The following is a 14,793-nucleotide window of genomic DNA, read 5'->3' as shown; positions in this document are numbered from 1 at the left end:
CCTGCCACCGTCCTCAGGCTCCCTGCGGCGTTTGCCGCAGGAGCTCATATTCGTCGGTCAGGGGCAGCAAGCCCCTGACTCGTTGAATACCGGAGCCGGCGAGGCTCTGGAACGTGGCGAATGTGCAGCGAATCCTAAACAGGATTCGCTGCACCTCGCCGGTATTCACATTGAATACCGCCCAATGTGTTATTTTTTTCCTGTGGGAGCCACTGTTTTATTTTTGTCCTGTGGTAGCCACTGTGTTTTTATTTTTGTCCTGTGGTAGCCACTGTGTTTTTATTTTTGTTCTGTGGTAGCCAATGTATCTTTATTTTTGTTCTGTGGGACCCAATGTATAGCATCTTTGTCCTGTGGGAGCCAGTGTATTTTGTTTTTGTCCCGTGGGAGCCAATTTGATATTTTTATTTTTTTCTTGTGCATGCATCCAAGTTACTCCACTCCTACATCCCAATGGCGTTAGTACAGAGTTGTACTAAACAATAGTACTAGCACTGAAAACAAAATACTTGTTATCATCGCAATAACATTCTTGATAAATGGACCTCTTTATTTATTTATTTATTTATTAACAGTTTCTTATATAGCGCAGCATATTCCGTTGCGCTTTACAAAGGAGACAGTGATACAACAAACAGGGTATTTACAGACAGTCAAAATGTAGGAGGGCCCTGCTCGCAAGCTTACAATCTGTAGGGAAATAGGCATTGATACATAAGGATAGATACTGTATTCTTTATTGCATCGATTCCACCAGAATTCAAGGTTCTGTGACTGGTTCTGGAATTTGATAAACTTTCCTGAAGAGGTGAGTTTTTTTTATTGAACGCTTATAGGTTTGGAGACTGGAGGAGAGTCTTATTGGGCTTGGGAGGGCATTCCACAGAGTGGGTGTAGCCCGAAGAAAGTCCTGCAGTCGGGAATGGGAGCGAGTAATGAGTGTGGATGAGAGACGCAGATCTTGGGAGGAACGTAGAGGTCGTGTTGGATGATATTTTGAGATAAGAGAAGATATGTATGTTTGTAAGTAAAATAATTTTGTATTGAGTACGGTAGAATACAGGTAACCAATGAAGTGACTGACAGAGTAGCTTTGCAGACAATGAACGTCTGGCTAGGAAGATTAGCTTTGCAGCTGCATTCATGATGGACTGTAGTGGTGAGAGTCTGTATTGGGGAAGGCCAATAAGGAGACTATTGCAATATTCAATGTGGGAGATGATGAGAGCATGGATTACAGTTTTTGCAGTGTCTTGTGTAAGGTAAGGGCGAATTTTAAATATGTTTTTTAGGTGCATGTGGCATGATTTTGAGACATTGAATGTGGGGAACAAAGGAAATTTCTGAGTCAACACCTTGAGAGGTAGGAAAGATTGTCATCTTCTCAACAGCAATAGAGATATCTGGCTGGTAACTACTATTTATTGGTGGAAATGCAATTAATTCTGTTTTTGAGATATTAAGTTTGAGGTGGCGAGATGACATCCAGGATGAAACAGCAGAAAGGCATTCAGAGACACGGCCCAATACAGATGGGGACAGGCCCGGGGAGGATAGGTAGAGCTGAGTATCATCTGCATACAGATGATACTGAAATCCAAAGGAGCTGATTAGTTTGCCAAGAGATGAGGTATAGATTAAGAAAAGCAGAGGACCTAAAACTGAACCCTGAGGTACTCCAACTGAAAGAGGTAGCGAAGAGGAGGTAGAATCCGAGAAACGAACACTAAAGTAGCGGTTAGATAGGTAGGATGAGAACCAGGAGAGGGCTGAGTCTTTAAGACCTAGGGATTGTAGTCTTTGTATGAGAAGTGTGTGGTCAACAGTGTCAAAAGCAGCAGAGAGATCTAGAAGAATTAGTAGTGAATAGTGGCCTTTAGACTTAGCAGTGACCAGATCATTCACAACTTTAGTCAGTGCTGTCTCTGTGGAGTGTTGGGCACGAAAGCCTGACTGATGCGGGTCCATTAAGTTGTGCTAGTTAAGAAAGTGTGTGAGGCGAGTGTAGGCAAGTCTTTCAAGTAGTTTGGAGGTGCATGGAAGTTGAGAAATGGGACGGTAGTTTGAGAGAGAGCTTGGATCAGAATTCTGTTTTTTCAGAATCGGAGTAATAACTGCTTGTTTGAACAATGAAGGAAAGACACCAGTAGAGAAAGAGAGGTTACAGATTTTAGTTAAGGTTGGGATGAGCACAGGAGACAGAGATTTACTTATTTGCGAGGGTATAGGGTCAAGAGGAGAGGTAGTAGAGTGGGAGGAAGAGAAAAGTGCAGATATTTCATCTTTATTTGTGGGATCAAATGAAGCAAATGCTTCAGAGGGCTCAGGTATGGAATTGAGCATATCACCAACTGAGTTGGAGCATACCAATTCATCTCTGATCTTGTCAATCTTATCCCTGAATTTGGAAGCAAGATCTTGTGCATGGATAGTGGTTGGTGGCTTGGGTGAGGGAGGGTTGAGAAGGGATTTAATTGTATTAAAAAGACGTTTTGGGTTAGAGGCTTGAGCAGAAATGAGAGTTTGGAAATATGTTTGTTTGGCAGTTCCCAGGGCATAACTATAGTACTGGTAGATAGTCCTATATGTGAGGAAATCCATTGGACTGTGAGATTTACGCCATTTACGCTCAGCTTTGCGTGAGATATTTTGTATGTGTCTCGTTAATTTAGAGTGCCATGGTTGGCGTCTAGGCCTACGTGGAGTGTGGTGGGTAACTGGGGCCACTTCATCCAGGGCTGTTTTGAGGGTTAGGTTTAGGTGTGATACCGCCATCTCAGGAGTAGTAAATGTAGAAATAGGAGCAAGCTGTTGTTGCAGTGAGGAGGAGAGTACTTGAAAATAAATATCATTAATATTTCTGCGGGCTTGAGGTGGATTAAATGATTTCTGTGTTTTTGAGTTAGAAGTACAAGAGGACAGCGTGCAGGAGATACGGTTGTGATCTGAGAGAGGGAAAGGAGAATTGGTGAATTCAGACACTGGGCCTTATTTTGGTTCATTCTTTCTGACAAAATCCTTCTTAGATGGGCAAAACCATGTGCACTGCAGGGGGGGCAGTTGTAACATGTGCAGAGAGAATTCGATTTGGGTGGGGTTTTATTTCAAAGTGAGATCTATATTGCAGTGTAAAAATAAAGCAGTCAGTATTTTCCCTGCACAGAAACAAAATTACTCACCCAAATCTAATTCTCTCTGCACATGTTACATCTGCCCCACCTGCAGTGCACATGGTTTTGTCCATCTAAGAAGGATTTTGTCAGAAAGAATGAACCAAAATAAGGCCCACTGAGCACAGCTTAGTGAATACCAGATCAAGGCAGTGGCCCTCCCGATGAGTAGAGGAGTCAGTCCATTGGGAGAGGCTGAGAGAGGAGGTTAGAGAGTGTAGTTTGGAGGCATGAGCAGCAGATTTTGGGCTATCACTAGCAATGTTGAAGTCACCCATGATGATGGTTGAGATGTCAGTGGAAAGGAAGTGAGGGAGCCAGGCAGAAAAATTGTGATGGCTGCCCAGGTGGGCGATAGATAGCTGCAACCCGCAGCGAGAAAGGAGTGTAAGTTCTGATGGAATGTACTTCAAATGATGTGAATGTGACTGATGGAACCTGTGGTATAACTGTGTATGTGAAGGATTGGGATAGTAATATTCCAACCCCACCTCCTCTGCTGTCACCAGGCCTGGGTGTGTGTGTGAAGTGGTGAGCACCATGTGACACGGCTGCAGGGGAGGCTGTGTCTGATTGTGAGAGCCATGTTTCTGTTATAGCCAGCAGGTTGAAGTTGTTTGAAATGAAGAGGTCGTTGATGGATGTTTATTTGTTGCCAACAGAGCGTGCATCCCATAACGCACATTTTAGTGATTTGGGGGATGAAGGGAGGCATTTGATGTTTATGAGGTTAGCTGGATTACTATGTTCCTGAGAGTTAGGTGCCTGCGAGCGGGGCAAGCAGCTGGGGCCTGGATTAAGTGAAATGTCACCAGCTAATAGAAGCAGTAGAGAGAGAGATAGGTGTAGCTGCAGGTGGTTTGTGAATGTTGTTTCTGGCGATAGTTTGTGGATGTTATTGTCAATGTAGAGAGATATGTAAATATCTCATGAGTGTTTATCTGCTGGCAATGTCCCCATCTACCTTAATGAGTCCTGTTTGCCGTCCTCTCCCAGAGCTACGTAGGACTGGTCACTGGCTCTTCCTCCCACGTATACAGTAGGTAAAGGTGTGAGTGTATTAGAATGCTGTCATTATACTAATGACCTATCCGGCCGTAACCCAGTATGGCGATCAATACCAAGACTACAGTTAGGGTAATCATGTCAATTATTAATCACACGTCACCTGAGTTAAATAACATTATAGGCCTCCTATTGATCACTCCCTAATAACCAGGGAAGAGTGGGTACAGGGAGGAGCGAGGACGCGATAACGGGCCTTATTCAGATACAACGCCCCGCCGAATGCTCCCCCCACCCCCAATGTGAGGGGGGACAGGGGAAAACGGTGCGCCTTGGTTTATTGCCCCATGGGTACCTTCATCCTATTCAGCAAGGATGGGTGAGACAGAATCTTCTGCTGCCATCAGCCTGTTAAGTGGGTTTGACATTTTAGCCCACTGCCACATGTCTTGCTAGCACTGGCACAGATCATGTGCTTGCAGCTTCATAGGTAACACTTTTGGCAGCTGTCATTTATTACCCGCTTCCATGCAGTAATAAGTGACTCCTGTTGGAATTTTGGTTTTCCGTAGGCCTTAGAACCTACCCCCTTACCGCAGTTTTCTTGTCATCGGTCACTCCTCTGCCCCCCTCCCTCCCTCCCTTCCTGACCTCACCAATCATCCCGGTCCCATGCCCAGACTGTCACTGATAACTTGAATGAACTTTGCCCATTTCCTTATCATTAAACCAACAGAGGTTTCCCAGTGAGCAGACCCAGAGGACTCGCAGCCAGACATCGCCTCTGCCGCAGGTGCCACCATGTGCACTGGGAAATGTTCTCGCTTCGTCGGCCTGTCCCTTCTCCCCATGGCCTTCCTATGTATCATCGCCAACCTCCTACTCATATTCCCTAACGGAGAAACCAAATGGACCAACGACCTCACACTCCAAGTCTGGCTGATGGCCGGCATCCTGGGCAGCGGGCTCTTTGTGAGTATGGCGTGCGTTCTATCGGGGTGACGTTACTACTGGTCTCTCCCTACACGGACTTGGGGAAGCGGAAATCCAGGCTGCAGCCTCTTCCCGGTGCAGGACCCCACATATAGCCTGCAGCTTACGTTCCTTTAGAATGTAAGCTCTCACGAGCAGGGCCCTCTGCCCTCACACCCAAACCGTTTGTTCTCTGCCACCCCGATACTTCTGTCAGTGCCACCTGCTGACGCAGCTATGTATATATACCCTGGACCTGTACTGTAGCGCGCTGTGTTTTGCCTATTTGTGTACTCTGTAATTGGGCGCTGCAGATCCCTTGTGACTCACTCATAAATCGGTCATCTCTACCGACGGCATCTGCCCCTGGTAATATGCTTTACGGGCTGTTAGGTCGACAGTCAAAAGGTTAGAATGATCTGAAGGTCGACATGTTTCATGTCACAATGAGAAAAGGTCGACATGAGATTATTATTTATTTTTTTCTGGTGTTTAGTTGACACATGTCAACGTGGACACCATATTGACATGTGTCAACTAAACACTGCCATGTACTATTATATGCCCACTGGGGTGGTAACGTATGAACAAGTCTGTTAAAAAAAATCTCATGTCTGTCTTTTTCAATGTCGACCTTTTTTATGTCCACCTTTTTATGTGTCGACCTTTGACTTGTAGTACACAGACAGCTCCTCAGCTTCCTCAACTGTATCGTGTACTGAGCATTGTTACCTGTGCTCTATGTTATTGTCTCAGTTAGTGTTCTGTTTAGTTGTGTGCTCCCTGTATCGTTATAACGTGTGCCCTATGTACGGCGCTGCCCCTGGTAGTACACAGACCGCTCCTCTGCTTCCTCGCCTGTATGGTGTACTGAGCATTGTTACCTGTGCTCTATGTTATTGTCTCAGTTACTGTTCTGTTTAGTTGTGTGCTCCCTGTATTGTTATAATGTGTGCCCTCTGTACGGCGCTGTCCCTGGTAGTACACAGACAGCTCCTCTGCTTCCTCGCCTGTATGGTGTACTGAGCATTGTTACCTGTGCTCTATGTTATTGTCTCAGTTACTGTTCTGTTTAGTTGTGTGCTCCCTGTATCGTTATAACGTGTACCCTATGTACGGCGCTGCCCCTGGTAGTACACAGATCGCTCCTCTGCTTCCTCGCCTGTATGGTGTACTGAGCATTGTTACCTGTGCTCTATGTTATTGTCTCAGTTACTGTTCTGTTTAGTTGTGTGCTCCCTGTATTGTTATAATGTGTGCCCTATGTACGGCGCTGCCCCTGGTAGTACACAGACCGCTCCTCTGCTTCCTCGCCTGTATGGTGTACTGCGCATTGTTACCTGTGCTGTATGTTATTGTCTCCGTTACTGTTCTGTTTAGTTGTGTGCTCCCTGTATTGTTATAATGTGTGCCCTCTGTACGGCGCTGCCCCTGGTAGTACACAGACCGCTCCTCTGCTTCCTCGCCTGTATAGTGTACTGAGCATTGTTACCTGTGCTCTATGTTATTGTCTCAGTTACTGTTCTGTTTAGTTGTGTGCTCCCTGTATTGTTATAATGTGTGCCCTCTGTACAGCGCTGCCCCTGGTAGCACACAGATCGCTCCTCTGCTTCCTCGCCTGTATGGTGTACTGAGCATTGTTACCTGTGCTCTATGTTATTGTCTCAGTTACTGTTCTGTTTAGTTGTGTGCTCCCTGTATCGTTATAATGTGTGCCCTCTGTACGGCGCTGCCCCTGGTAGTACACAGACAGCTCCTCTGCTTCCTCGCCTGTATCGTGTACTGAGCATTGTTACCTGTGCTCTATGTTATTTTCTCAGTTACTGTTCTGTTTAGTTGTGTGCTCCCTGTATTGTTATAATGTGTGCCCTATGTACGGCGCTGCCCCTGGTAGTACACAGACCGCTCCTCTGCTTCCTCACCTGTATCGTGTACTGAGCATTGTTACCTGTGCTCTATGTTATTGTCTCAGTTACTGTTCTGTTTAGTTGTGTGCTCCCTGTATCGTTATAATGTGTGCCCTCTGTACGGCGCTGCCCCTGGTAGTACACAGACAGCTCCTCTGCTTCCTCACCTGTATCGTGTACTGAGCATTGTTACCTGTGCTCTATGTTATTTTCTCAGTTACTGTTCTGTTTAGTTGTGTGCTCCCTGTATTGTTATAATGTGTGCCCTATGTACGGCGCTGCCCCTGGTAGTACACAGACAGCTCCTCTGCTTCCTCGCCTGTATTGTGTACTGAGCATTGTTTTTTTTTAAATTCAATAATTTTTATTCACTTTTTTTTACATAACAAACAATACGCCCTTCCCCCCCCACATATATATATATGTCATAGGTAGTAACATAACAGACGAATTGGCAAAGTTAGGCATAGTCAACGTTTACATCGTGATGGCAATTATCAAAGGAGAGCTAAGGCACTGTATTCTAAACATTCGCATTTCTCTAGCATAGTACAGGATATGTAGATACCCGAGGGCGCCTACTCGGGTAAAGTTGGTAAGAGCATCCCAGAGAAAATAAAGAAATGTTCACGTACAAAGAGCATAATCACCATCCACTTACGTGGTTTGCAGTATTATATTAATATGCCAACAATGACTATGACAGCTAAATAATTCTGCCCAATACTAATATAGTAAATCAAAATAACCCCCCCCCCCCCCCAAATAACCAAAACAAACCTCCCTTATAACCCCCCACCCTGTACTACCCAACCCCAACTAAGGTGTACTTGGATCCCTGAACTATGCCCCCCCATCTAACTATGCTAACTTATGCTACCTAACTATTCCCATCCCCCCCCCCCCCCCCCCCAAATAATGATAGGATATTATACCAAGTATGTGTTTAGGGCTTAATTTTAGACCACAAAAAGATCAAATCACAATCGAGCTTTCCCCCTAAATATCAACAATATAGATTTGCCAGGATAAATCTATAAAAATAGAAATTAAAATGCCCTACCCCCCCCCATATAAAAGTACAGGATAGAAGTAGAGATAACCCGAGGGCTGCAAACCCATGGCTCTTAAAGCAGACAACATTTTACCCAGTTCCCCAACCTGAACATATGCATATAGGATAGTGCCCTTAGTAACGTGTATATATAGGAGCTAGCATGTGGCCTCGTTTAAAAGAGTACTCTACCATCTATAGAGAAATAGGCTTAGAAAAAACATTGTTCCAATAGACAAAAGTCCGAGCATAGACAAGAAAAAAATGTCCCAGATTGCCATATAGTGCGGTACGTTAGTCCGGCCATCTCTCCGGCCCAATGCAGGGAAAGAATAACGGACCAGGGTTTCCTCCAGCATCAAAGGGAAAAGCAGGGGAAGATTCAAGGTAGAAGTACGATCCGTTCCAAGTATGTTTGGCATGTGTTCCATATACGTAAAGCAATTTTGAGCATGCCGCAGGACGTATAAGATGGCAAGACAGGATTCTAGACATATTTACAGGGTTATGCAAGTAGTTGCCCTGACAGTATAATAGTGTATAGACCTCATAGGTTGTAGGGACATTACATGTGTACACATCGTTTACACATACATCAGCAGGTGCAGCAGGTGTATCGTTGTCACAGAGGGGACCAATATTATCCCACTGTAAGCCAGTAAGTTTATTGAGAAGCCTGTCTGTAACAGAGGTAATGACCTGCAGGATATGCTTCAATGAGGCTTCCATCTCAAGCTTAATACCAGGAGGGGACAGGGATGTAAACGCAGTCCCACAGTCACAAGTTATCTCTGCAGTAATATATGGAGGCAAGCACGTTCCAGGGTTATAGGCAAATATCAGCAGAAAGCCGCCCCTCTCCTCCTTCAGCGATAGCAGGATTTTTCAAGGGAAACAGTATATAGATATGGGTCTTAAAGGCACCAGTATAATGATCCCAGGCACCCCAGGCAGGCAGTCAATAGAGTGTGAACCGACCGTATCCACAGCTGACCCCCACTATAATGTCAGGAGTTAATGCACTCACATATGGTCCATAGCGTTGACCTCCAGCAGTGTCCAGGATTAGTAACAGCCAGGCACAAGAGAGACACTACAGATGTAGTAAAGTGCCCCAGCCCGACCTCCACGCGGGCAAGATGGCGCCCGCCCTCCCTGCGCGGCCCGCAGCAGCACCCCCAAGACGGGAGCACTCCCTGCTCTCTCCGCTCCAATAACAGGGAGCAGCCGGCGCCAGCACCTCTCACCTGCCGTAGTATCCGGGCAGGCAGCGCCGTCGCAGTATCCCGGCGGTGAAGGGAAAAGGACCAACGGCGTCTGGATCCCTGCTGTTGTGCAGGCCGCGGGCAGCGTCGTCCCCCGTCCAGCGGCCGGATAAGCCTTGAAGGTCACTGGCAGTACTGCTGGGCACAAGGCACTGTATCTTGCTCCCTGTGTGAGGGTCAGGGTCCCCGGCGGCAGCGAAAAAGGATATTATTCAGGATCTGTGTACTGAGCATTGTTACCTGTGCTCTATGTTATTGTCTCAGTTACTGTTCTGTTTAGTTGTGTGCTCCCTGTATTGTTATAATGTGTGCCCTCTGTACGGCGCTGCCCCTGGTAGTACACAGACCGCTCCTCTGCTTCCTCGCCTGTATCGTGTACTGCGCATTGTTACCTGTGCTCTATGTTATTGTCTCCGTTACTGTTCTGTTTAGTTGTGTGCTCCCTGTATTGTCATAATGTGTGCCCTCTGTACGGCGCTGTCAACCCTTTGTGACGCCTTATAAATCGTGTAATAATAATGTGATGGTGGCTGCGGCCAGGGTACAGGCACCTCCTACAGAACTGTGCGGCCCTCTTACCCTGTCTCTCTGTGGTTCCTGCAGATGCTGTGCCCTTCATGTAACGCCATCCGTGCTGGTGGTAAGGGCTGCTGCGGAGAGGGATGCTGTGGGAATCGCTGCCGGGTAAGTATCGCTGTGAGACGCAGCAACTCCCGAGGGGGTTTATGTCGGTGTGTTCCGTCAGCATGCCGACGCGGGCATCCCGAAGGAGGGAACCCAGTACATTTCTGCATCCTTAGTTCTACTGAAGGGGATACCTCATGAAGGTCGACATACACTGAGCGTCGACACCTGACACAGGTCAACATGGATAAGGTTGACAGAGTGGGAAGGTCGACAAAAGCATTAGCTCGACAATGGGAGGGTCAACGGTCCAAAGGTCGTGTGAGTTTTTCACGTTATTATTTTTGAGCTGACATGTGCCGACACGCGGTATTCCATTCCCTACCATCCACTACGGCGTGGTGGGAGTATATAATAGTGCGTGCCCGAAGCGTGGCGGGCACTGCGGTCTCCATGTCGACATTTGGGACAAATTACAAACATGCAAAACTCATGTTGACTTTTTGACTGTAAACCTTTTCATTTTCAACCTAATGCCCGTGTCGGCCTCCCACCCTGTCAACCTTAGCCATGTTCTTATATTTCAAGTGTCAACCCTATGACCCACACTCCTATTGAGATGGGATGTTTCCCATAACAACCAAGCAGATTCTCTTTCTTATTTATTTACCACCTTCTAGAAGGTAATGGATAAAATCTGATTGGTTGTCCGTAGCAACAGCCCATCTACAGTGGAACGCCCATCTTAGTATATTTACCCCTTAATGCCCCTTTATCCTGGATAATAAAATATGGGAGTAATCCGGCAATCTGAGTAACAGCCGTCCCTGTGGGCCCTAAGGCAGGGACTTTGGCCCTAAGGCCGGTACTTTGGCGTACATCTCTGAATGAATGTCTCTTTGTGTCCCGTCCCAGATGTTACGCTCGGCCATATCCTCCATATTTGGAGGACTGGGAAGCTTCTACTGTGTGGTGGTGTCCGGGACGGCCCTGAATGACGGACCACGGTGCAACCTGAACAACCAGACCGGCGACGCCTCAAAGTGGGGCTACCACCTGAAGGAATTGCCGTAAGCAAACACTATGCACAGTACATGAACTATTTCTAAGCTGCTCCCTACCCTAAACCACCCTGTGTACATTCATGTCAATCCGCAAGCACTCCTAACAGGCCATGTTTTCTGGATTTCTCTCACCATACACAAGGGGAGTTGCTCTATTTCGCTGTGTCGGTAACTATCCCATTTGGGTCCTCCAATAAAAACTGATGACCCGTTGCGTGTTCTTGAGGACTGGAGTTGAGAACTTCTGGGCAAGATAAAAGCAGACATCTTTCTTTATAGACTAATATAATTCATCTAAATGTGTCTCCTTTGTCTGGTCTCCAATTTTTTTTTTTTTTTTTTTTTTAGTTGCCTGGTTTCAATATTTTTTTTGGTTTCCTGGTGTCCAGTATTAGTTGGTTTTGTTGCCTGGTCTCCAGTTTTAGTTTGTTTTGTTGCCTGGTCTCCAGTTTTAGTTGGTTTTGTTGCCTGGTCTCCAGTTTTAGTTGGTTTTGTTGCCTGGTCTCCAGTTTGAGTTGGTTTTGTTGCCTGGTCTCCAGTTTTAGTTGGTTTCGTTGCCTGGTCTCCAGTTTTAGTTGGTTTCGTTGCCTGGTCTCCAGTTTTATTGGTTTCGTTGCCTGGTCTCCAGTTTTAGTTGGTTTTGTTGCCTGGTCTCCAGTTTTAGTTGGTTTTGTTGCCTGGTCTCCATTTTTAGTTGGTTTTGTTGCCTGGTCTCCAGTTTTAGTTGGTTTTGTTGCCTGGTCTCCAGTTTTAGTTGGTTTCGTTGCCTGGTCTCCAGTTTTAGTTGGTTTTGTTGCCTGGTCTCCATTGGAGGTTTCTATTGTTTTATTTTGAACTAGTTACTCTTTGCTTTTGCTCCTTGGACTAATCCACATCCAGATTTTTTTCAATGAGGGGAACAAACAGAAGGTGCTTATTTTGAACAATTGATATCTCTTTACATCAAAATTCGAGCAAAATGACTGCAGCCCCTCGTCCAAAATGGAGCTTAGCAGGATAACAGAGCGTCTCCCGCAGGTGTAATGCTCCGGTGACACAAACCCACACAGCTCTGTTTATCATTCTGCGTTATATATATATATATATATATATATATGTACATTTTCATGGGATTGATAGCTGATGATTCGAGCAGAGAAAATCACCGTCAAATCATTGAGCTGTGCCAGGTGGTTTGGGGTAGATCTGGAATTACTTATGTGCGAAACGCGTCGCTTTGTGGAATGAGAGAAATATACTGTTCAGTGGGTTGTTGTGGAAATGCCACTTATCGCTCTTTGTCACTATTTGTTCTACAGGGATAGTTACTTATTTAATAAGACATCGTGGGACATCTGCGTGCAGCCGCCTAACGTGGTACTCTGGAACATTGTGCTGTTCTCCATCCTCCTGGGCATCGGAGCGATACAGTTTGTCCTTTGTGCCATTCAGATTATCAACAGTCTCTTTGGGGTAATGTGCGGAGACTGCAGGAAAGACGGCAAAGTGAGTACCATTCATGTCTTACATCCGTAGACCCACGTTGTGTGTAAGCTGTGGTTTCTGTGTGGCTGTTGTGTTGCTAAATTATGACACAATCTGTGCAATGTGCGGCACAGCAAAGAAATTATCATAATGTATTCATATGTTTTAGTTATATGTAAAGTATAGTGGTAGGGCCAGAGGCATATCACAGATCGGCAAATCAGGCAAGTGACTGCAACTTCTGATTGGCTGCCAGATCTCAATCTTAAATGTAAAAAGCTCCTTTTTTTTGCTTTGAGGAAGGAATTTAGGATACGGGAGCATGAGGTTATACTAGAGGAGAGAAGATTTCGTACCCTTAGAAGGAAAAACTTTTTTACGTTCAGGGCAGCCAAATTGTGTAACTGTCTTCCTGGAGAGGCGGTGTCGGCATCTGGAGAGGTGGTGTCGGCAGCTGGAGAGGTGGTGTCGGCAGACACAATAAATACATTTAAAATAAATATTTATAAAAACAATCGTAATTTTGACCAAAATTAAATCAAAATACACAATTTATATATAGGGATATATATATATAGGGATATAACAAATAGACCAGACCCAAAGGTTGAACTTGATGGACATACGTCTTTTTTCAGCCTAAACTACTATGTAACTATGGGGGGGTATTCAATTCCAGGCAAAATTTTTGCCAGGTGAAGAATCACCAGCTTTCCCCCCTTTTTTGGGGGTGAATTTGACTCATTTGGGTGAATTCAATCCCTGTTTTTTGCCTGGGTGAAAACTTTAGCATTGGTGAAAACTGCGTAAATCAGCAAAATTGCGGCAAATTCACGCGGTATTGGTGCATTTGCTGCGGTTTTCACCTGTTTTTGCGGCCGTTTTCGGACCAACAACCAAAAAGGCCCGTGATTGAATACTGATAGGCAAATGTTTGGCATTTTTTACCTGGTGAAAACCTCGGCCAAGATTGAATACGCCCCTACTGTATGTAGCTATGTAAGTTCCTTGTACAGTATAAACGCCCTACATCCACTCTGTTTGAGCATTATTCAGTCCGGAATCCCTGTGTTATCCTCCTCCGTAGATATGACTATTTTATCTGCAGATCATATTGTATAATCATTACATGCCAGGATCCTGGGATGTGACTATGACCGTACTTATATATTACCGCTCGTCTTGTTTTATGTTTTGACCCCGCAGACAACAATGCAATATGTCCCTATTATTGCGGCCCAAATTGTTGAGTTGTTGAATTTAGTAAATTAATCATTTTATTTTCCGGCCCGGCATAGCAGGAAAACCGTCTCTACCTTGAAAGCCTAAATGTCACCAAGCGTAAAAACTAAGCGTAAATGACAGAAATGACGCCACTGATACCACCTCCGACCCACATGCGCTATGGTCTGCCGCTCATGATAATACTGTTATTTATCTTGTTTTAAATGTTTTGTGGTGTACTTTGCTGTATTATATATTACTGACAATGTTTCTCCTCTGTAGAATGAAGGCTGAAAGAATCTACTCTCACCTCTCACCTCTGACCTCTGTCGCCGCGACCCTTATGGACTTTATAATGACGTGTCTTAACCTGGATTTTTTTTTTTAAAATACTCCTGACGGAGAAAACTTTTTTTTTTTGTCCTCATGGGTTTATTTTGTGTGACTAAATGTCACGACGGATATCGATGGATGCATTGACATATTGTAACGTTAAAATGAATCTGCTTATCTATTTGAATAAATAATTAGCTTAATGTCTACTTATGAGCTGGCGGCATCAGGGGGGAGGGGTCAATGCAGGAAGCAACCTATCAGGTAACCTGCAGCCTCAATCACCAATCGATTCTCTTTTTACCTGCCTGGGTGCAAATAAGACAATCAAAGCAAGCATCTCATTGGACAGTCTAGTTCTGTGCAAAATATCCGTCCAAGGCCCTTTTCGTAAATGGGCCCATAATAACTAATAATAATAATAATAATAATAATAATCCACATTGCTGATGCTAATAGGAAAAACAGTTTATGATGGAAGATTGTGGGAGATTTAGACAGACCCCTGAACCGCCAGATGCTATATTTACTTAGGAAACTCCCTTGAATGCGCAACCGCTGCCGAGTTCCCATGTCACTTCCTACATATCTGACGCAAGCACTACCATTATCTGTCCGCGTATTCCAGGCCGTCGCTTCAGCACTACCATTATCCCATTATCTGTCCGTGTATTCCAGGCCGTCGCTTTAGCACTACCATTATCCAATAAT

At 45.1% G+C, this 14,793-nt stretch overlaps 1 protein-coding gene across 1 annotated transcript; it reads left to right on the top strand.

Annotated features, from left to right (window-relative positions):
* The first annotated feature begins 4,907 nt into the window (after positions 1-4,907).
* On the top strand, positions 4,908-14,291 carry TM4SF5 (transmembrane 4 L six family member 5). Its single transcript, XM_083185731.1, has 5 exons — positions 4,908-5,147; positions 9,977-10,057; positions 10,913-11,067; positions 12,360-12,546; positions 14,032-14,291. Exons 1-5 carry the CDS (start codon positions 4,977-4,979, stop codon positions 14,041-14,043), a joined length of 606 nt encoding a protein of 201 aa, XP_083041857.1. The 5' UTR covers positions 4,908-4,976; the 3' UTR covers positions 14,044-14,291.
* Positions 14,292-14,793: the final 502 nt, after the last annotated feature.

Source organism: Crinia signifera, chromosome 4 (genome assembly GCF_055691185.1).
Source record: "Crinia signifera chromosome 4, ASM5569118v1, whole genome shotgun sequence".
NCBI classification, from domain to species: Eukaryota; Metazoa; Chordata; class Amphibia; order Anura; family Myobatrachidae; genus Crinia; species Crinia signifera.
Note: the sequence above shows the minus strand (reverse complement) of the source record. Positions and strands in the feature narration are given on the sequence as shown.

Excerpts from the sequence above, each read along its gene's own strand:
- TM4SF5 (XM_083185731.1), top strand. The coding sequence starts at position 4,977 with ATGTGCACTGGGAAATGTTCTCGCTTCGTCGGCCTGTCCCTTCTCCCC. Across the intron at positions 5,148-9,976 it reads TCCTGGGCAGCGGGCTCTTT|ATGCTGTGCCCTTCATGTAA; the intron begins GTGAGTATGGCG and ends TGGTTCCTGCAG. Across the intron at positions 11,068-12,359 it reads TACCACCTGAAGGAATTGCC|GGATAGTTACTTATTTAATA; the intron begins GTAAGCAAACAC and ends TTTGTTCTACAG.